General features: G+C 48.2%; 3 protein-coding genes across 3 annotated transcripts; all 3 read left to right on the forward strand.

Annotated features, from left to right (window-relative positions):
- Positions 1 to 11,945: 11,945 nt before the first annotated feature.
- Positions 11,946 to 12,556, forward strand: VC83_01741 (uncharacterized protein; the record flags this gene model as incomplete). The annotated part of the gene is made up of 2 exons (XM_024465415.1): positions 11,946 to 12,102; positions 12,168 to 12,556. 2 exons carry the CDS (start codon positions 11,946 to 11,948, stop codon positions 12,554 to 12,556), a joined length of 546 nt encoding a protein of 181 aa, XP_024327178.1.
- Positions 12,557 to 16,409: 3,853 nt separating this feature from the next.
- VC83_01742 (uncharacterized protein) lies at positions 16,410 to 21,012 on the forward strand. Its single transcript, XM_024465416.1, has 2 exons — positions 16,410 to 18,830; positions 18,881 to 21,012. Exons 1-2 carry the CDS (start codon positions 17,659 to 17,661, stop codon positions 20,679 to 20,681), a joined length of 2,973 nt encoding a protein of 990 aa, XP_024327181.1. The 5' UTR covers positions 16,410 to 17,658; the 3' UTR covers positions 20,682 to 21,012.
- Positions 21,013 to 21,474: 462 nt separating this feature from the next.
- Positions 21,475 to 22,483, forward strand: VC83_01743 (uncharacterized protein; the record flags this gene model as incomplete). Its single annotated transcript, XM_024465417.1, has 2 exons — positions 21,475 to 21,876; positions 21,979 to 22,483. The coding sequence occupies exons 1-2, from the start codon at positions 21,629 to 21,631 to the stop codon at positions 22,481 to 22,483; spliced, it is 753 nt and encodes a 250-aa protein (XP_024327180.1). The 5' UTR covers positions 21,475 to 21,628.
- Positions 22,484 to 23,300: the final 817 nt, after the last annotated feature.

Here is a 23,300-nt window from a genome sequence, read left to right on the forward strand (position 1 = left end):
ATGAGTTACTTAAGTAACCTATGAGTATTCCCTAATTAGAATTAGCTCTGCTTAGTCAGCACAAAATCGAAATAGAAGTTTCTAGAAAATATTTTATTAATGTGGTTTATCAGTACGTCAGACATATCAGTACCTCGGACACTTTTCCCGAATTTCCTACCCTCTAACTTCACAACGCGTTTTTTCCACCTTTTATTATGTCAGTGATTACCCAAGAAGCAAAAATCATTCTAGCTATTGAGGCTATCCGAACATCAAAAAATCTAAGTTGTCGGAAGGCTGCTAAGCTCTATGAAGTACCTCATTCTACACTCTGCGACAGAATGAACAGCCGAACTACTGTCTACGAATGCCAGCCTGCAATGACGAAATTAACTATACTAGAAGAGGAGGTGGTTATTCGGAATATACTTGATATGGATTCAAGAGGATTTGCACCCCAGCTTGCTGGTGTAGAAGATATGGCAAATTTTATACTCGAATCACGTGGAGGGAGGCGCGTCGGGAAGCTCTGGGCCCACCGATTTGTACAACGACGTCCAGAATTAAAGACGCATTTTAATCACGTTTACGACTTCCAAAGGGCCTTGTGCGAAGATCCTGAACTAATTGGCGCGTGGTTTCGACTAGTGGAAAATATGAGGCAAAATATGGTGTTTTGGACTGCGACTTCTATAACTTCGACGAAACCGGGTTTATGATGGGTGTGACTTGCCCTGCAATGGTTGTTACCCATGCAGATTGACTTGGCAGAGGTAAGGCAGTTCAGCCAGGGAATCCGGAATGGGCTACAGCGATTGCTTGTATCAACAGTGACGGCTGGAGTATTCCTCCATTTTTAGTTAAAGGCAAGAATCATCTTGCAAATTGGTATACAGACGGCGGCCTTCCACACAACTGGGTAGTTAAACCGACAAGCAATGGATGGACAAACAATGAGACGGGTCTAGAATGGTTGAAACACCTCGACAAATATACTGCTGTTCGTACAAGGGGTCCATATCGAATGCTGGTGTTAGACGGGCACGAGAGTCATGAATTGGCCGAGTTCCAAGAGTACTGCAAGGCACACAACATTATAACTCTTGGACTACCTCCCCACTCGTCTCATTTAACCCAGCCACTTGATGTCAGGTGCTTTAGTGTGTTGAAGCGGGCATATGGTCAGCAGATTGAGACCTTTATTAAAGCTCATATCAACCACATTACCAAGGTCAAGTTCTTTCTCGCCTTTAGAGCAGCATATCTGGAATCCATGACAGGAGCCTAACGATAGCACTAGGAAAAGCTGCCATTCTCTTTCCCTCAACAGCCCCCTGATGTAGTCTGTAGGAAAGTTATATAATGAGAAAAATTGACTAGTGAGCTGGATACCACCAAACTCAAAAACACCCAGTCCGGGTTCCGCGGAGCTGGCTTAGTGCCTTTCGACCTGCAAGCAGTGCTTTCAAAGCTTGACGTGAGGTTACGGACTCCAACTCCCTCTAGACCCTCTACTGCCAACTCCAACCCTTGGGTCTCCCAGACCCCTTCCAACCCAACTGAAGCTCTTTCACAAACAACCCTCATTCAAAATCGAATCGCCCGTCACCAAGGAAGCTTGCCAACTCCACTCTTCGGGACAGTTATTGTGTTGGCAAAGGGTACGGAGCGACTAGCACATGAGAACACCCTTCTGTCCGCTGAGGTACATACCCTTCGAGCAGCCAACGAAGCCCTTAGCAAAGGCCGCAGGGCTAAAAAGGGTCATGTCTGTGAAGGAGGTGCACTTATAGTAGAGGATGCACAGGATATTATCGCACAGAAGGATGTGGATGAGCAGGTACGACGCGACGTACGTGCGGTTGGGGGTAGTTGCAAGGAGGGGCAACCGTCTAGGCAATGCTGTGGGATCTGTGGAAAAGCTGGTCATAATGCGCGAACTTGTCAAGAAGCTATAGATATGTCTAGTTCATCTGATTCCACTTAGTTATAGTTAATTTAATATGTTATGGTTGATTTATTAATATTCAAAGTAGAATGCCAAGGAAAAGTGTCCGAGGTACTGATATGTCTGACGTACTGATAAACCACGTTAATACATACCCTATAACTAACCAATAATTATAATCTTGTAATCAAAAGTAGAAATATTAGGCGAGGACTTCCAAATATCAAGTGAGGTACGTATTGAATAGTTTACAACACTTAAGAACTATTCTATCAGGCTTTTAGTTCTCCTTTTTGTATGTACTGTTATATACTATTAAGGCTTCTTAATATTGACTATTATGTCTTATGAGCGATCTTTAAGCTCTCCTATACACAACTATAGCGATGTCTTCTCTCTTGATACTCTTTAGCCTACTGATTAAATACCTACAATTAGGTCCTCACAACAACTAGATGACCAATGGGATGAATTGGTTAAAATCCGAGGCCTAAATGTGTTTAAGTAGATGCCTTCAAAGGCAAATATCTTCATTCACTAGTGGTAGAACCAGACTTAGTATAAAGAGAGACTAAACGAATTCCCAATCACTCATAGTCAAATCAACTAGGGTACAACAGCTCGGACATCACTCTCATGGAGACACTTTGACTAAGGGGCTCGGAAGTCAACTAGCAATTCTAATTGACCTAAGTATCAAAGCCTCTAGGACAAGTACAATGAGTTCTCACCTAAAATCTGCTAGATGTACAAGGAAATCTTCTTAGCATACTAGACTATGCCAGTCCTAGCTTAGACTTTCACAATCATCACCAGTAAGTAGTATTACTATAAGTATTGCTATAAACAGTACTGACTATTTAATAGAGTATGAGCCTACAGTCAGAAGATGATCCGAAAGAAGCATTCTACAGCAACCCTATGGCAGCGCCTTGATGTTATGGCAGCATGCTCTACAACTTGCCCTCTATGGTCTTGTCCTAGGTGCACGGGTGTGCATTATCTCTTGATAACTAGTCTAGTCTAGGAACAAGGATCTCATTTATGGGTATTATAGCAACCTTTATAACAGCAAAATGGGAATACCAGGAAGCTTTAATTGGATTTGAATATCTTGATATAGCTCATAACGTAACGTATGGGGTAGTCGGACATACGGGGTAGTCGGACAAAAATGCCCGACTACCAACTCAGAACCTTCATACCTTCCACCATGAACATCCCACAACCATACAGTCGTGCTCAGATTGAAGACAACATCCAAAAGGCTGTCATTGCGCTCCAATTGAAGGAATTCAAATCAATTAGACTTGCTGCAGACCACTTCGAAGTTCCTAAGTCAACTCTTGCTGATAGGATGTCTGGGAAGAAAACGCGTGCTGTAGCTCACAAAATTGAACAAGCTCTCTCAAATGCAGAAGAAAATACACTAGCACGATGGATTACACGTCTCACTGCCACGGGTTTTCCTGCAACTCCTATGTTGATCAAGGAAATGGCTAAAGAAATTCGCGTACGACGCGTCCAAATCACGTCTTCTCAAACCACTCTTCGGACCAATCCTACCCCCATAGGCCATGAATGGATCTATAGATTCTTAAAACGACATCCAAACTTTAAAGGGGTCTACTCAAGACAACTAGAGTCTGCACGACATAAAGAAGCCACTCCTATAAAGATTTCAGCTTGGTTTGACGCGTTTAAAGCACGAATTGAAGAGCGAAAGTACAAGCCATGCAACATCTATAATATGGATGAGACAGGTTTTGCAGTTGGAGAGACTCAATCCACGCGAATAATTGTTGATTCTACCTTGAAATCCAATTGGAAGGTCACAGCTGGGAAGCAGGAGTGGATAACTGTACTTGAATGCATTGATGCAGACGGTGGTGCTTTACCACCTATGATTATATTCAAGGCTAAGAATACCAATTCAAGTTGGATTCCAAAGGACACCCTACAAACTGGCACTTCTCAACAAGTAATAGTGGCTGGACTTCAAACAGTCATGGATTTGAGTGGTTGCGGAAGGTATTTGAGCCTGAGTCACGCAAAAAGTCTGGAAATCACCCGCGAATGTTGATTATGGATGGCCATTCTAGTCACATTACTGGCGATATGATTGCACTGTGCATTGAGAATGACATCGACCTTCTTATTCTACCGCCTCATTGCTCTCATCTACTCCAACCACTTGATGTTGGGGTGTATGGACCTCTTAAGCGATTTCATGCTCAGGAAGTAGATCGGTATACTCGAGCAGGAATAAAGCGAATCCAGCGCTCCCACTGGGTTGAAATCTTCTGGTGTATTCGAGAGAAGGGTCTTATACCTCAAAACATTAGAAGTGGGTGGAGGGCAGCAGGTTTAATACCCTTTCTCCCAGAAAGAGTTCTGGCTAACCTTCCACTTCCACCAACCGAACCACCTCGCACTCCTCAAAACTCAACCAATATCACTACTCTGGATCTCTCAATACTCCGAAGTTCTCCTCCAGATGGAACTGAACTAAGGCATGCAAATTTAGTATTTAATTCAAGTATGGCAACTTGTGACTCTCCTGCTTCACCAACTCGACGCTATGCCAAGAGAATGACTAGGCTGGTTGAAAGTCAGAATGCTGAACTCAGCATCCTTCGGAAGGAGGTAAAAGAGTACAAAGAGATACTTGAGACACGAAAGAAAAGAACTACGGGCAAGAGAATTAAGTTGCAAGGCGAATTTGTATTCAGTACCGAGGAAGTGTTGAAAATTGTCCGGGAGGCAGAGTTGAAGTCAACCGAGAAAAGACCACGTGGAAGGCCACGCAAACGGCCAATTGAAGAAGTAGACGAGGAAGTTGAAGAGGAAGAGGTAGAGAACGATTCAAGCGACCCAGAATTGGAATTGGAGGAGTGTGTGGCACGTAGGACTCGGTCAACTAGAGTAGAATAAACTTTTTGTCCGACTACCCCATATGTCCGACTACCCCATACGTTACGTTACTAGAAAGGAACTTGCAATTATTGTTCGGCATGTTATTTCCCAATATCATTTAGATGGTAGAGTTCATTGCATTACTACTAATAATGCAAGCAACAATACTTTAATAATAGGGTCAATTAAAGATATGATGGAGGAGCTCTCATTAGAGCCAACAAGATATCACGATGGAGTTATTCACCATATACCATGTTTTGCACATATTATCCAGCTTGCACAAAGGGCTCTCCTTAGGTCAATTCGACTAAATCCAACAAACTTGGAACTATAGGTTGTTGGGATGAAAATTCAGCAATAGAGCTTGATAGCCTAAGTGTAGATAAGGGTATTCTATGGACACTTGCAAAGGTATGTTTATAGTAATCTTTATAGTAATCTTTATAGTAATAAGTACTAATACAAAACTAGCTTCGAAAGCTAGCTGTTTTTGTAAATTTAAGCTCATAGTGAAGAGAGCATTTTATGGCAACCTAAAGGTAGTGTGGAGATGGAGTTAAAGTCCTACAGCTTATTCAAGATGTGTCAACTCGATGGGACTCAACTCTTCATATGATGCTACGAGCAGTCTTACTCTAAGAAGCTGTTGAAGCTTCTGGACCTCAAATATAGGTAGAGCAAGTAGAGCACGATTAGGGTTTGTTCTACTAGGCTATGATGAGATTTTCGAAGCACTTAAGGAGTGCACCTGTCGGTTAAAACAACTACAAGATGCATGGATTCCAAAGCTTCTTAAAGCTATCGACAAAGCTTTTCAAAACCTTGACAAATATTACAGTAAATCCTATAAAGGTATTAGTAGCTTTTATGCCTTTGGTGCTATTCTATCTCCACGATTAAAGATGGAAGTATTTAACCCTGATTATTGTTGGCTAAACCCAACTAAAAATTGGCAAGGGCATTTTGAAGGTCAATTCTAGGAGCTATATACTAAACATTACGCTAACCAAGAATGATTAAGGCAACACCAAGACTAAAATAGCCAGGGTTAGCACAAATAATCATAATAATCATGACTATTCAAATAGTCAAATATTACATAAGCATGATTATTCATAATCATGAATATTCATGATTATCACATGATGTTAGTGTAATGGTGGGTGCACCAGATGTGAGAATCTAGCCACCCAAGGAAGGGGATGAGTTTACTAAGACAACACACTGTCTTCGGAAAAAGAGCCAAAGGGTCGTAGCTTAGACTATTCCACAACGCAGCAATCAGGTGTATGGTATAGTCGAGTGATTTAGACAAGTTGTAACAAATGTTGAGTCTGAGAACTCAGGGATAAGTCAGAGGTTAGCACCTCACTGACTTTTCAGAAACAAGGAGTAACAAGATCAATGCTTGGAAGCTTGGAATAGACGTGGAAGTATGTGATAGTCGATTTACTGTATTGTCTGCTTGCCCTTTCTTAAGGAAAGGGCAATCCTATTTATGCTAAAGGAGTGTAGTTCTCTCATTTTCCAAGACTTTCCATGACTAACTAGGCTTGGTAACTGTAGCCGACATAAGAGAATCCCATAGAACCATCTCCTAGGTTCCTAGCCTATAGGAAGTGAAAGGAGATCCAAGGTCAGAGTACCCCTATAGACAAATTATGTCATAACTTAACCAATCTTGTGGGTAACTAAGGAGCGATGACGTGTAATGAATCATAGAGGGTTGTAGAAGCTTTTGGAGCTATCGTTTATGTTCCTAGGCCTCTAGTTGATAGAGATATGTCATGTGTAGTATTAGCCCAGTAACTAAGGAGTGATGTCATGTAATGAATTATAGAGGGTTGTAGAGATATGCTATGTGGTCATATCGGCCCAGTAACTAAGGAACAATGACGTGTAATGAACCATAGAGGGTTGTAGCAATCATTGAGTAGTATTGCTCTTGTTGTTGGTGTGACAAGCCAAAATATGTATTGTGACTTGTAGGTTTGAGGAGGAGATTTCTAAGTTTGCTCTTGAGTTTGATAGCAAACTGAGTGCAACGAATGTCAGTATGACAGTTAGAATCACGTGGCCTAAGTAATTATCTAGTATAACGTGGTTTATCATGACCCCAGACATATCATGACCCCAGACATATCATGACCCCAGACATATCATGACCCTTCTACCTTTCAACTCCAACACGCGTTATCTTCACATTTGATGATGTCAGTACAAACTCAAGAAGCACGAATCATTTTAGCTATGGAAGCTATTCAATCATCCAAAAAAAATTACTCTTCGCACTGCTGCAAAACTTTACAATGTGCCACGTTCTATGCTTAGTGACAGAATGAATGGTCATTCTACTATCCATGAGTGCCGGCTAGCAAATCACAATTTGACTAAAACAGAAGAGGAAGTCATTGTTCGATATATACTTGATTTAGATGTGAGGGGGTTTGCGCCTCGGATAGCTAGTGTGGAAGATATGGCAAATCTCATTCTAACATCATAGGGAGGAAGACATGTCAGACAGCTGTAGGCTCATCAATTTGTCAAACGACAACCAGAACTTAAGACAGGTTTTAATCGCTTTATGATTTCTAAAGGGCATTGTGCGAAGATCCTGAGCTAATTGGCACGTGGTTTCGACTAGTGGAGAATGTGAAGGCAAAATATGGCATCCAAGACTGCGATTTCTACAACTTTGATGAAACGGACTTTATGAGGGGCATAATTTGCTCAGCAATGATTGTTACACGTGCGGACCGACGTGGCAGAGTGGACTCTGTGTGTCCCTGTCGAAGAGGTGTCGCTGGTATGCCTCCTGGCATTGCACCACCACGATGCTGGGTTGCCTTTGCCGTGGTCCGGCTTGCCTGTAGTCTTAATAGAGGTGCTAAACACATCCCCTAGGATGGTGGCATACCTGTCGATGCATGAGGTATCGGTGGTATTGGACGGTGGCGATACCGTTATGGATGAGCCCAGCGAATTGTCATACTGACATTCGTTGCACTCAGTTTGCTATCAAACTCAAGAGCAAACTTAGAAATCTCCTCCTCAAACCTACAAGTCAACATACATATCTTGGCTTATCACACCAACAACAGAAGCAATACTACTCAACGATTGCTGCAAACTCTTCTACTACATCTGTTTATGCTACATATATCACGGCATATCATTTGGACACTCATTGAACAAGTTATTAAGAAAATCTCCTCCTTAAGGGGGTGGGCCAATACTACCACATGGCATATCTCTACCAACTAGAGGCCTAGGAACATGAACGATAGCTCTAGAAGCTTCTACAACCCTCTATGATTCATTACACGTCATCGCTCCTTAGTTACCCACAAGATTGGTTAAGTTATGACATAATTTATCTATAGGTACTCTGACCTTGGACCTCCTTTTCACTTCCTATAGGCTAGGAACCCAAGAGATGGTTCTATGGGATTCTCTTACGTTCACTACATGATTAGCAAGCTAGTTGTGGGTCGCACTTGATTTCTAATACATTTACCAAGCCTGGTTAGTCATGGAAAGTCATGGAAAATGAGAGAACTACACTCCTTTGGCATAAATAGGATTGCCCTTTCCTTAAGAAAGGGCAAGCAGACAATACAGTAAATTGACTATCACATACTTCCACGTCTTTTACAAGCTTCCAAGCATTTATCTTGTTACTCCTTGTTTCTGAAAAGTCAGTGAGGTGTTAACCTCTGACTTACCCCTGAGTTCCCAGACTCAACATTTGTTGCAACTTGTCTGAACCACTTCACTACATCACACACCTGATTGCTGCGTTGTGGAATAGTCTAAGCTACGACCCTTTGGCTCTGTTTCCTAAGACAGTGTGTTGTCTTAGTAAAATCATCCCTTCCTTGGGTGGCTAGATTCTCACATCTGGTGCACCCACCATTACACAAATTTGGGGAGGTCAAGGGTCAGGGATTCTGTAGTGGTATTGCTATAGTGGGACTGTACCACGGCCGGGAATGGTTGTGACTTGTGTCTCATGGTCAGAGCCGCTGTGCATGTCCAGTCGGACTGTAGATTGGGCGAAAGGGATGTTGGAGAAGGTAAGGTCAAGGACGTGTCCAGCGCGTTGCATAGGGACCCTGGGATCCCAATAAAGTCCATGCCGCTATCTCCTGCCCAGCGTGCTAGCTCTGCGCCTTGGTGGACTGATTGTATTCCTGGCTCAAACATGTCGTGCCAGCATTAAAGTCCCCTCTGACTAGGCAGTTTGGTGGGAGTGTGAGGTGCATGATGTAGTCGAGCACCTGGGGGTTGAGGGGTTGTCGGTAGATGTTGAGGATGGCATAGCCATTGACGTCTAACCAGAGCATGTCCCGGCTGCTCATAGGGCAGCGTTGTTGGGTGAGGCCAGCCCCCTTTCGTACATAAGTCATGACGCGGGGCCGCTCTTTCTCATGCTGTGCTGCTTCTGTGTTGTCCCAGCTGTCGACTGGTGCATAGCAGTCGTAGCCTGGATGGTTCTGTGTTTTGGAGCCAGGGAAGGAGAAGGGTCCCTGTATGCAGACCACATCCATTTTTTCTAAGAAGGCGATATGGAGGGCTGTGATGTGGCAGGGGGTGCTCTTGCCGGTGTTTGCCCACCAGACTAGTAAGTCGCGGTTTCTAGGCTGTTTGTGGCGGCGGTGGCCATGGTGTGTTTGTATATGGTGTTATAACATGTGGAGGTGGTTGTGTCGATGTCCATGTCCCCTACAGGGCTACTCAACGGGTTGTCAGCCTGGTTGAAGCTTTGCACTGAGAGTTCAGGTTGAGGCTTCGGCGGGAGGCTGTGATGTTGTTGTCACTGCTTGGGGCTGCTTCAGTCTCATATGCTGTGATAACTGAGCCCCATTTTCATTTTGGCAGTGTTTGCCACAGCCCCAGAACCGCAACCTCACTGGTTGCTAGGCCTAGGGCCTGGGACTGAGGTTGCAGTTCTGGGGCTGTGGCAGGTGTTGTGTGGCTGTCCCGGAAGGATCTGTCCCCTTGATGGCATATGGGTCGAGCTCCCATTTGGTGGGCTTAATGATCTTCCCATGCTTCCATTTGGGGGCTGCTGGGCAGTTGTGGTGGTCTGCAGGGAAGGGGCCGTGGCAGTTAGCGCATCATGGGTGATCGGTGTAATGGTGGGTGCACCAGATGTGAGAATCTAGCCACTCAAGGAAGGGATGAATTTACTAAGACAACACACTGTCTTAGAAAACAGAGCCAAAGGGTCGTAGCTTAGACTATTCCACAACGCAGCAATCAGGTGTGTGATGTAGTGAAGTGGTTCAGGCAAGTTGCAACAAATGTTGAGTCTGGGAACTCAGGGGTAAGTCAGAGGTTAACACCTCACTGACTTTTCAGAAACAAGGAGTAACAAGATGAATGCTTGGAAGCTTGGAAAAGACGTGGAAGTATGTGATAGTCGATTTACTGTATTGTCTGCTTGCCCTTTCTTAAGGAAAGGGCAATCCTATTTATGCCAAAGGAGTGTAGTTCTCTCATTTTCCATGACTTTCCATGACTAACCAGGCTTGGTAAATGTATTAGAAATTAAGTGCAACCCACAACTAGCTTGCTAATCATGTAGTGAACGTAAGAAAATCCCATAGAACCATCTCTTGGGTTCCTAGCCTATAGGAAGTGAAAAGGAGGTCCAAGGTCAGAGTACCTATAGATAAATTATGTCATAACTTAACCAATCTTGTGGGTAACTAAGGAGCGATGACGTGTAATGAATCATAGAGGCTGTACAAGCTTCTAGAGCTATCGTTCATGTTCCTAGGCCTCTAGTTGGTAGAGATATGCCATGTGGTAGTATTGGCCCACCCCCTTAAGGAGGAGATTTTCTTAATAACTTGTTCAATGAGTGTCCAAATGATATGCCGTGATGTATGTAGCATAAACAGATGTAGTAGAATAGTTTGCAGCAATCGTTGAGTAGTATTGCTTCTGTTGTTGGTGTGATAAGCCAAGATATGTATGGTGACTTGTAGGTTTGAGGAGGAGATTTCTAAGTTTGCTCTTGAGTTTGATAGCAAACTGAGTGCAACGAATGTCAGTATGACAAAGAGCAATACTACTCAACGATTGCTACAACCATCTATGATTCATTACACGTCATCGCTCCTTAGTTACTGGGCCGATATTACCACATAGCATATCTCTACAACCCTCTATGATTCATTACATGACATCACTCATACTACCACATGACATATCTCTATGAACTAGAGGCCTAGGAGCATGAACGATAGCTCTAAAAGCTCCTACGAACCTCTATGATTCATTACACGTCATCGCTCTTTAGTTACCCACAAGATTGGTTAAGTTATGACATAATTTGTCTATGACATAATTTGTCTATAGGGGTACTCTGACCTTGGACCTCCTTTTACTTCCTATAGGCTACGAACCTAAGAGATGGTTCTATGGGATTCTCTTACGTTCACTACATGATTAGCAAGCTAGTTGTGGGTCGCACTTGATTTCTAATACAGTTACCAAGCCTGGTTAGTCATGGAAAGTCTTGGAAAATGAGAGAACTAAGGCTTTCTGTTCATCGCTTTTTAATCTAAAATTGCTAATATCAGTAGTTCATAGACACGCTCGGGCTAGACAGAACACTGAAGTTGAAGCCCGTCTTAGGGGTGGACGATCTCCTGCTTTTACTCAACTGCCACTAGGCCCATGACAAATCTGTATACCGTACAGAGCGGCAACGGGTTCAGATTGCATTGATATTACTCCTTCTCTTTGGCACAGGGTGCCAGCCTGCGGAGCTAGTTGATTCAAAAAGGAAACGAAGAGATAATCCCAGCTCCGACGACGACGATCTCGAAAGTGACGTTGATATGGGTGGGGTGAAAGGGGACACTAGACTCTTCAATGCGCTCTGCTATGAGGATGTCCGCCTAGAACGATATTTTTCTTTACTGAAGTCGACGACCCGATTTTATGTGCCATCACTCACTTTGTATCCCTTGCACTCGCAGATGATGCATTCGAGGCGCCGAGCCTAACTACTCCCAAATGAGTCTTTGAGCACAAGATACGTGGTCTAGTCAATTGCACTGAGCTACACTGGAAGGAGGAAATGCTCAAGACACCAATATTCCGCTGCGATGATTCGGAGGCAGCCCTTCCATACAATCAGCTTCATGATCCCCTCAACCGCCTTGGGAAGATAGCAGGCATCAAGGAGATTTTAACTAGCTACTGTTTTCGACGTAGGACAGCCAATGTCGTTGATCGTAAGTTGTTTATGGTAGCTTAAGAAGGAGATCACCCTTGCTAATTTGGACTTTTTGCTATCTAGATGCTGCTACCGATGCTGTTAGGGACCAGGTGATGCGACACAATGCAAACTCTGCTCTGCATAACGAACACTACGGACACTACGCCAATGAGAAAGTGCGGTTTGATGTTCAGTCTGCTGGACTCGGGCATCCCTCTGTAGATGTCGTCCTTCGCATGCTGACGCATATGAGTCTCATGTGCGATCCACGCGCACCGGTTCACGTCCCCATCATCACTGCACTTGAGCAGGAGCGAGACCAGTTGAAAGCTGGGGCGTACAGAATTCAGGGGACGACCATTGAGGCAGAAGTTCGGCGACTTACTGCTGCAATCGGTAGTGCTAGGACTAGGCGTCGGAACATTCTCTCTCAAGATACCGAGATAATTGTTTTTGTCGCCGCTCAATAGAAGACATTGAGAGGTATAACAATGGACAGTAAGAGGAAGAGTACATTGAGAGGTATAACAATGGACAGTAAGAGGAAGAGTACATTGAGAGGTATAACAATGGACAGTAAGAGGAAGAGTACATTGAGTCAGTGGTTGAGCATCAGATCCCGCAGAGGACGCAGCTAGTCAATCTTATATGTCCTCATGTCACAGGTATCACAGATCTTATATGTCCTCGCGTCACAGGTATCACACCGCAGAATGCTGTCAAGCGCCGGATTCAGGTCGCCGAGCTCATGCTAGCTATTCGACATGCATTACTCCGTACTTGTGCGTAATGAATAAAAAGCGAGCTTAAACAGAATAAGAGCTCATCTTGACCAGCTTATTTAAAGGATTGTGGCGAAGGTGAATTGCTAAGGCTCGCTTAGTGTAAAAGTGGGGTGATTGGTCATTCTGACCTAACCCTTGCATTCAGCCCGACCTACTACAGTACCTGTGAGGTAGGTCAACGTGGTGTCTATGTATGGAACTTGCTGCATGACATCCCCCATCCGCTGGTCGAGAGAGAGGAAGGGATCTCGCAATTGTCTGTCACTGACTGCAAGGGAGCGATGGAGGAATTTAGAAGACCCCTTAGTAGCTTAGGAGGCACCATTCTTTTGCCCAAGGGCTAGACATGGGATGGTAAGCTGTAAACAGCTATGCTAAGCGGGCTTATTGCACTGGCCCTCTCTGACTGCAAGCTGTAAGCGATGATTAAGTACACTCGGTACAGTACGGTACAGTGAATACCGCGGCACAGGTGGTCCGGCGGGTCTAAATAGGGATTTCTGGTCGAGGCTGATCGAGGGGGGCGGTCGGCACTGAGGGGACTTGAGGGGACTTGAGGGGACTTGAGGTCGCCAGTGGGCAAGGACTGAGGCGAGAGGGGGGAGACGGAAATATACTAGAGTGTGTGGTTGCATGTGCAGTACCGAAGGGGATCGCGGCGGTGGGGGATACACTCGGCGAGGCTTGTACGACCAATAGCTGATTTGGAATCCTCATGTCCCCCCCTCGCGATTTCCTCAACTTAGCTCCACCACCACACGCAGCAACCAACACCATCCCGATGCAGCAAAGCTGTTTGGTTATGGGTCCTTCGCTCCGGATCGATGGAGTGTGAGAAGTGTCGAAGGATTTGACTCGCGAACGAACGGACGCGGTGGTCGGTGGTCGGTGGTCGGGTCCGCACGCACGCACACGACTCGAGCAACGCCGGCACACAGCACGAGGGGGACGGCCGCGAGATGGGATACCGAGGGTGGCAGGGGTACCGAGCGGGGATCTGCCGGCGTCGTGCGGGAGATGGTGCAGCAATCTGGATGTACTGGATAGTAGAGTGCAGCTGATGCTGTCAAATAATAAACCGAAGTACCCCCCTGGGCAGGTTTGGTTGCTTATGGTAATAATATCGAGGCGAGGCGCATGCTGGATATATTAATTGGCATCTGGCATTGTTGTTGGAGGTACCTTGCGGGCATGGGCTGTGTTGCGATGGGAGGGAGTGCTTGCTATACTTGTTTTCTACGGCTTCATCTCACCTGACCTGGATGAGGTCCGAGAACGGATGGAAGACGGATGGAAGACGGATGGAAGACGGATGGAAGGCCATACATAGTACGCGTAAAGTAAGGCGCCGTTACGCCGTACAGACATATAGAACCGTTCGGCAGATCGCAGCCACGTGGGAATGTCAGACACTGACTACTTTTAGCGTCGTGTTGTCAACCGCCCACTAAGATCGCATCTCACAAAACAAAGTAGAGATGCCGCACGTTGGCATACACGTCGGCGCACACGTCGGGGTCTGTAAGATGGTATGGACTTTTGTGTGGCATGTGCATGATGTACTGGGCAGATTGTGTTTGTTGGAAGTATAATTTCCTTCTGGCTAGAACGAAACGGGACACAATAATCGCCGAAGGGGCATTGCGTTGCGTTGGATGAACAGATGAGGTGATCCAGTCGGTAAAAGAAAACATTTGTTCGTGTTCGGAATGGGGAAATGCGAGGGTTTGGCGGGTTTGGCGGGTTTGGTTGGTGCGTGTTGGTGCGTGTTGGTGTGTGTTGGTACGTGTTGGTGCGTGTTGGTCCCGTCGTGGTTTATGGCCTGAGGTCTGAGGCCTGGATGGGTTTCTTTGTTGGTTTTGCTCGCTTGGCAAGGACTGAGCGGGACTAAGCGGGACTAAGCGGGACTGAGCGGGATTGAGCGGGACTGGGCGGGACTGAGGGGGCACACACGGGCCACAGGTAGAGAAGTTCCGGGGCGAGTTTCGGGGTGAGTCTCGGGGCGAGTTCCGGGGGGATGGTCGTACTCGTACTGTACGTAGGGAAGGGGGATAAGGTCGGGTTTACGTACGGCGGAAGTGGAAGGAGAAGTCGGACAAAGAGAAGGGGAATCGGAGAAAGAGAGGGCGGAATGCCCCGGTCGCCGGTCGCCGGTGCCGAGCCGACCTCCATACTGGTACATTCTTCGGTCCATGCATCCACTCCAATCCTTTGAGTCCAGTTACCTTGGCATGTACTCCCCATCCTGTGCTTCATCCTGTGCTTCATCCTGTGCTTCATCCTGTGCTTGGCTTATCTGGCATCTGGCGTTTTGGGCGTAAATCACCCATGTTTGTTTGCCCTTGTCACATGCCGTTGCCCGAAAACCGCCACTTGCCACACAGCTAACCAACCCCCCACCCCTCCCCCTTCCCCCTTGCCAAGAGAAGGGTAAGTTGCATGGGAGCAAAAGAAGCGGGGGGGGAGGGAAAAAGAACAAAAAAATTATTCCCCCAACGACGACGCACGCGAGAAATAGGGAAATGAAATACCAGAGGGGCAGTGGGAGGGGGAGGAAGCAAAAGCCATATGTCTCACCTCGCTTTCGCCCAGTGACAATCCCATCACGTCTAAACACTGCAACTCACACAACCGCCACCCCCCAACGTGATTGCCGTACCTGATCAGCACCCTCCTCCACACACACACCTTCGCGTCTACTGGCTTTATCCAGAGGGTGTGCGGCCGGGATGGTACACTGAATCTCCAGATGGACATGTGCTCGGCCCGCGTCTAAAGTATTGGACCGGGTTGCTGAGGGGTGGGGAGGAGAGGCCGAGGGGGGCGGAGGGTTGCAGTATGAAGGGGTGTTGAATGTAACTGAGGATCCATCTCTCTTGCCGCGACGGTAGTCCACTGTCTGTGGTTGCCCTTATTATAACAAATTATAGACAGCACAAGGCAAGGACGGGACGGGACGGTGCAGAGTTTGAACAGGCCATTTTTTCATATCCCGCTCTCTGATTACAACCGAGAAGACGAGTACTGGTAAACCGGTAACTAGTACAGACAGGATGACGGGGATAGTGGGGAATAGTCTGTTCCTTGCGCTCGCGTGGATATACGGACCTACCTCGCCCTTGTCCGGGCCTGTTCGCACTTGTTTTTTTCCCTTGCGCGCTACTGCTGCTACTGCTGCTTTTCCGTTGATAGCAGGCAGACTACTATAGTGCTTTACTATGGCCCTACTACCTTTACTACGGCCCTACTCAACCCATAGACGCGAGATCCATCCCCTTTACTATCTACTACTTTACTATCTACTACTTTACTTCTACTACTTTACTATCTACTACTCTACTATCTACTACTTTACTATCTACTACTCTACTACTCTACTATCTACTACTTTACTATCTACTTTACTATCTACTACTACTACTCTACTATCTACTACTTTACTATCTACTACTCTACTACTCTACTATCTACTACTTTACTATCTACTACTTTACTATCTACTACTCTACTACTCTACTACTCTACTACTCTACTACTCTACTACTCTACTACTCTACTACTCTACTACTCTACTACTCTACTACTCCAAAACACTCAATCGCCTTCCTCTTCAATATAAGTTGCACTCCAGTGCCTTGCCTAGCTGTTTTTTCCCGCATCGACCCCACAGCTATAATCCCTGAGTTCGAGACGAGCCGGCAGGATCGTGCACGCCACGCCCTGCTCTGTCTATTATCCGACCATCCTACTTCGTCCTCGTACATACCTGTACTCTCCTGCCCCTCGCCGCTCACTCCCAAGCAACTCTGGAAAGGACCAACAAGCATCCTTCCTTCTTCCTGGGCAAAGAGAAACGGCCACCACCAAACGACCTTATCAGCAACGCTCTCAAAGGACACGGGCATCTCTTCTCCCCGGAACCCTACATCGCCCTTGTGGGGAATTCTTCTCGAATCAACCTAATCTCCTTCCATCTTCATTTATTCCCCGTCGACAAGAAGGCTCGGACACTACCGCAACCTCCCCCAAGCCACCTTTCACCTCTCCCCTTCCCATTCCTTCCTTCTTACCTGCATTCCACCTGCAGTTTTCTATGCACCTCGAGTAAGTAGCAAGGACAGGGCTCCCCCGACCCATAACCTCGTGTCTGTATTGGCGAAAAGGCCCCGCAAGGGACCCTCCAAAGGACCCTCTGAGGATCCTCCCAAGACCAAGACGCTTAATATAAACCGTTTCTGATCAGTCCACCGGAAACTACCAACCCGGCTGGACGAGGGGAACTGCTCCCACCTAAGGTCCTATGGGTGCATGTATCGTTTCTTCACAGTCGCGACCTGACTCTTGGTACTGTACTTTCTGCTACAACGAGTCTACCAGGGAGACAAAGGCCCCTCCTCCCAAGTACCGGTGACCATAAGACCCCCACCAGAAATCGAGCAGAAGGGAATACCCACATCGGCCCTCTCTTGAGAGAGCAGACGCCCCCAAGACTCACCTAGTCCGTTATCCTTGATAGCCACTGGGCCTTCTCTATCATTTATGAAGGACACACTCGCCATCCCGCCACTCCATTACAACAAAACGGCGTCGCTTCCCTACAAGAGCCTCCCCAATCCTTGATCTACGCCTCGCATGTTGGATCTCCACCGCTTGATTATTGACACTCCAGCTCCAGAAGGATCATAGCATCCGTGCGGCGCTTGTGTATGGGCCTGGATAAGCTGGATGACCTTATGAGCAGCCCCGCGAACTCCAACCCAACCCATTCTCAGTAAACTCACCACCAAATGTCGCAGATGTACGCGCAACCGCCCGCTATCACTTCCATATTTGAGCGGTCTTTCGCCCATGACCAGATCAAGATCAACTCTCTTAAGCTTGGAGAGTTGAACAGTGGTCGTATGTATCCCACCTCGTTACCTGAACATCGCGGAGATCGCAGTAGTTGGAATGCACCACGCCCCGAGCCACTCTCATTGTCAGAACAACACAAGCGCGGGCCATACACCATCCCGCCGCCAGACAGATCTTTGGGCGATGAGTCTGCACGCCCGGGAATAAGTCCGAGGACTACTAATGGAGAGCGACTACCGCCACTGAGCAGCTTATTCAGTTCGACGCAGGCCCCGTTACCCGCCCGATCCCCGTACTCTAACCCGAGCCCAACATTCAAGCCAAGATCTCCCGAATCTACTGTGAGGAAGGCAAGCGCAAACCATCTGGACCAATTATGGGACCCGTCATATTGTCGCCCTCGGTCTGAGCCTTCAGGCCAATATCCTTTCAACCAATCTCTCCATTCAGTCTCGTCGGACCGTCTACCACCTCCTCCGCGATCTGTCCTTGACCACAGGAAGCCAGAGTCTCCAGGATACGATGCAGTATGGGAATATAGGGAGGCACAGTATGGTAGACCATCAGCGTCGTCAGTACGGTTTTCACCAGGATCAGAGGTGTCGTATCGTGGCTATTTCCCTCCAATGCCCAAAGATGCAACCTCTCCGTACGGCCACCCCAGGGACCTGAAAGCTTCTCCACATATCCAGCTGCACGAGCCGGATATGAGACATTCATACGCGAGATCCCCTCAATCACATACCATGAGGAAGCCATACCACCAGACTCCCCCCAACGCGTTATCATCTGGCCCAACATCTCCCAAAGACACGCTTGGACCTAAAATTTGGACTGGCACTCATTTCCTTCCTCGATTTGTCCGTCAAGCTGAGGTCCCTGGCGAGGGAATCTGCTACTTCTACGACGATGGGACGCACTGCAAGACTGTCATTGATGGCGAGCCGGTCAACGCACATTGGGGTGTAACGAAGGCGGGCAAGCCACGGAAGAGGCTTGCTATTGCATGCATTACCTGCCGTGAGAAGAAGATAAAATGCGACCCTGACTATCCGAGATGTGTCCAATGCGACAAATTTGGACGGGTCTGCAAGTTCAAGAATGCGTGAGTTAGCCTCTTTTTCTCTTCTAGAATGAAAACTGACATTATGATAGCCCAAGAGGCGGTCAAGGCTCACCCGAAACTCCTCCGGCGGATCCAGAAGATGCCCTGACTCGCTCGGTGTCCCAATTATCAGAGCTTGATGGAAATAAAGCTGAGAAGCGTGACCTTCATTATGCGCCGTACCAGCAAGGACAGCGAAGCCCGGGGTCGGAAATCGATGAGAACGCACCGAAACGGCACAGAAGCGCGTATGATGCGTATATGCCCGTGAAGGCCGATAGACCAGATGGGCATTCCAACCAAGTACATCAGCAACCCTCACCGAGCCTGAACTACCGGTCTTTGGATTGGTGCACGAGGCAGGCGACTGAAAATCCGTTCGAGACTAATGAGGCACTGTCCTTCGATCTTCTGGACAATTTCTTCCTCAACACTTCATGCACCACATACCCCTTTTTGCCCGAGCCACACTTCCGAGCATGGGTCGCCGATCGCAGCATACGGAAGAGCCCGCAGGATATCATGTTGTTCTACGGCCTACTTGCGCTCGCGACGGTGTTTTCAACTTCAGATGGCGCCAAACAGCGAGGAGAGGAGTTTGCGGCTGTCTGCAGATGTGCTGCTGAGGGGAGCGAGTTTAGTCTGCATCTCGTGCAGAGCAGGCTGCTCCTTTCGTTGTACTACGTGGCTATCAACAAATATCGCGAGTCGTTGGATTTCTGCGGCTCAGCCGTTCGTGCGGCAACTTGGTTGGGCTTGAACGTGGAGTTGGGCGAGTCTGAGAAGGGCTGGAATACGACTATCTTCAACCTCGACCGCGTTGCCTACGCAGAGTGCCGCCGCCGGACGTTCTGGTCGTGTTATATCTTGGATCATTTCAGTACATTCTGCAACGGCCATCTGAACACCATCAACCCGAAGGACATCTTTTTGCGCTATCCAACTACGAAGAAGAATTGCGAAAATCTGACTGGCGCCAGCGCGCCGTTTTTCGATCCGTCTGTGGTCCAGAGCAACCTCAAGGATGTTGGTATTACGGCCTACATGATCAACATCTTAGCTATATGGGGAGATATACGCGATTACAACTATCGCGCTTCCAAGTCGCCCAATGTTGCAGCGACAGAGCCATTCTCATCGTTCTACTCCACGACCATCGCGCGGCTTGAGGGATGGCGTGGCTCACTGTTGCCATCAGCCGAGAACACCATGGAGAACTTGGATGCCGCGGTAAAAGAGGGCACGGTTGGAAGCTTTGTTAGCTTGCACTGTCTCTACCTCGTATCATATACGAATCTCCACCGCTATGGTCGGTTCGATTGCGGAACAACGCCTACCCTCAAAGCCAGCCTACGAACCACCTTCGAGCACGCAAACGCCATACTCGACCTAGCGCAGAACATGGCGAGCCGTAGCGTGCGTCTTCCGACCACTCCAGCCGCATCGACGAAATTCTCTAGCCCGTATTTCGGTTTCATCATCGTCAACGCAATCGATATTCTGTCTGCGAAAGGGAGATTAGCTGACATTACGACATTCCACGCCCGCATCAATGGGCCGAGCAAGATCGTCGATGAGCTAGCCAACTTCTGGCACAGTGCGCGCCTGCAACAGGACCAGGTTAAGGCGCGGCTCGAAGCGTTTTTGTCGCTGCCGTTGCTCACTAATGGCTGGAATGCGGCGAACTCAGCGTCGGATGCTTCTGTGAGGGGGGTGGGCGAGGCGGTTGTGGATCCGGAGAAGGGGATCTTTGAGATGAGAAACTCGATCAATGCGCTGTCGGGGAGGGGGGCTAGGGATAATGTGTATGCGGCTACGTTTGAGGCGTGGGAGGATGCGATGAAGCAGTGAGGGCGAGGTGGATGAGATGGAGAGTGAGAGACTGGGAGATTGGGATTGGAAGATCCCCGGATGGATGGATGGATGGGCGGGCTGGGTTTTTTGGGTTTTAACTGGAGTTGGCTTTCATTTGCAGGCGGCTATCTATATATATGCATCATGTAACAAAGGTTTCTGGGATTGGAATTATCATCATCGTCGTCTACGAGGATAGACGGGGAATTAGTCAGAGGGGCGAGGGGGAGACGCAATGAGGGTTTTGCGAAATGAAGGCAGAGGGGAGGGGCAATACATGAGAAGGGGGGGTGTTTGAGAGAGTGATAGAGATATATGAGCAGAGGAGGTCTAGATCAAACGACACGGATACCTAATCTTAGTATAGTAATCTACCTTCATCAACATCTCATCAAATCCGTCAAATCCGTCAAATAGCCAAAGTCCCCAAAATCCAAACGTCTTATCAGTTCGTCCCACCTCCTCCAAAAAATATCCCGAAACCATCACCACCATCCCCCCTTCCCCACCCATATCACAAAACCCCACAAACCAACTAAAACAGCACACAAGACATGTAGTCAGAATAAAGCCCACGCTATCCCCCTATCCTATCATCCCACTAACGCAGCCCCCGATCGATCGCCCCCAACCTATGAAGCTCGATGCCCGCGCTGCTGTGCGCCAACAAGCCGGTTGGCTGGGCTGTCGGCGGTGTTGCTCGATTCGGTTGTGAGGGCGGTGGGCGGATATATGATTTGCCGGGGCGGTGAGAGAGAGGCGCGCAGTGGGTGGGGGGGTTGGGTGCAGGGGTGAGTCTAAGCGCGAGGCTCTGGGTTTTATGTATTCAATTGAGAGCTGGGTGAGGGAAGGGAAAGAGATTGGGATTTTGACGCTGCTGCTGTGTCGTTTTCCTTGCGGGCGGGGCTATACTTACTTGTAACCAGCAAACCGCACCTCCGAAAATGACGACGACGACGCCCTTCCCATCCACCCCCATCGCCTCGCTCCCAGGGACGCCCTACCCCATCCACGCGCTCGCCTACTCTGCCGCCCCCGCGGCATATATCCTCACTGGCTCGGGGGATAGGGCGATACGGCTGTATAACCCATTTCCTGCAAGCAGCGGGCCGAGGGGCGCGGTGCAGCCGGGGAAATTGGTGCAGACGTTTGAGGCGCATGGGTATGAGGTGTTGGATTTGTGTGTTGCTAGGTACGCGGACCCCCCCTTTTTCCCCTGGCGGTATTGGAGGTTGGAAGTTGAAGTTGGAGTGGGAGACAGAAAAAGGGAGGCTAATGCGGTTGTGTGGAGTAGTGATAATGCGAGATTTGCATCCTGCGGCGGCGACCGCTCCGTCTTCCTTTGGGACGTAGCGACCGCAAAAACAACTCGGAGGTTCGGTGGCCAGCACGGCCATACAGCGCGTATCAACACCGTAGCGTTCGCGGGTGTGGATGAGAGTGTACTCGTCTCCGGTTCCTTTGACGCCAGCGTGCGGTTATGGGACGCGAAAGCCTCATCAATGAAACCCATCCAAGTCCTCTCTGAAGCGCGCGACGCCGTTCAAGTTGTCCTCGTCTGCCCGGCACGGCCGGCGGAGGTTCTGGCGGGCAGCGTGGATGGGCGGGTCCGCTGCTATGATATCCGCATGGGGAGGTGCGTGACGGATGTTATTGGGGAGCCTGTGACTAGCCTCTGCGCGACGGGGGATGGGGAGGGTGTCCTTGTCGGGTCGCTTGGGGGGGTGAGGTTGATGGATCGAGGGAATGGGGGGAGTTTGATGAGTTATGATGGCGCGGTGGGGGGGAGTTTAGGGTGAGGAGTTGTTTTGGGGGGAGAGGGGAGAGGTGGGTGGTTAGTGGGAGTGAGGCGGATGGGGAGGTGGTGGCGTGGGATACGATGACCGGGGGGGAGGTGGCGAGGGTGAAGGTGCCGAGAGGGGTGGAAAGCGGAAGGAAGAGGCTAGATGCGTTTGGGAAGGAGAGGGAGAGGAGGAATGTGGTTAGTTGTGTGGCGTGGAGGAATTGGAGGGGGAGGAATCAGTGGTGTTGTGCTGGGACGGATGGGGCGGTGACGGTGTTTGGTGATGCTGAGAGCTGAATCTCGACATATGCATCAGGGCCCAGAGGTTGTCGAAAGGACTGGCTGAAGATGCGTCTTGGACTCTTCTGGTATGCGCGGTCCGAATGGAGATGTGTCTGGAATATGGCGGAAGTATTGACACCAGTGCTGAAAGAAGAGCCGAGAGTCCCGGAAGCTTCATGGATCGAACCTGTTTGAGGTGGATGAGCTGGAACAGAATACTCAGTGCAAAATGATAAAGCCTGGAAGCACGCCCCATGTCAGTAATGAGAATTGGGCGTTCAAAACTTACAACAACAAAGAATCAAGTGGTGGTATGCGAAAGGGGCCTGACAACGCCAACAAAAGCCTTAAACAATAAACGCCCTTGTGTGAGGGGGCCGCGTTCGACCCCCTCATACAACATTCGAAAGCGGCCCCAAAAAATATCCAAAAAAAAAAGCCAAAAACAATAATGGTATGATCATGATCGAACTGGAGTCTCCGCTGATTCTCATCCGCAAGCCCGCAAGTATCCAAGGAGCTTGAGTGGCGTAGGCCCAAAATCGGAAGTT

The sequence above is a fragment of the Pseudogymnoascus destructans genome (genome assembly GCF_001641265.1).
Source record: "Pseudogymnoascus destructans isolate 20631-21 unplaced genomic scaffold scaffold_3, whole genome shotgun sequence".
In the NCBI taxonomy this organism is placed as follows: domain Eukaryota; kingdom Fungi; phylum Ascomycota; class Leotiomycetes; order Thelebolales; family Thelebolaceae; genus Pseudogymnoascus; species Pseudogymnoascus destructans.

Coding starts and splice junctions, on each gene's coding strand:
- VC83_01742 (XM_024465416.1), top strand. CDS start 17,659: ATGTCGCAGATGTACGCGCAACCGCCCGCTATCACTTCCATATTTGAG. Junction 18,831..18,880: donor GTCTGCAAGTTCAAGAATGC/GTGAGTTAGCCT, acceptor ACATTATGATAG/CCCAAGAGGCGGTCAAGGCT.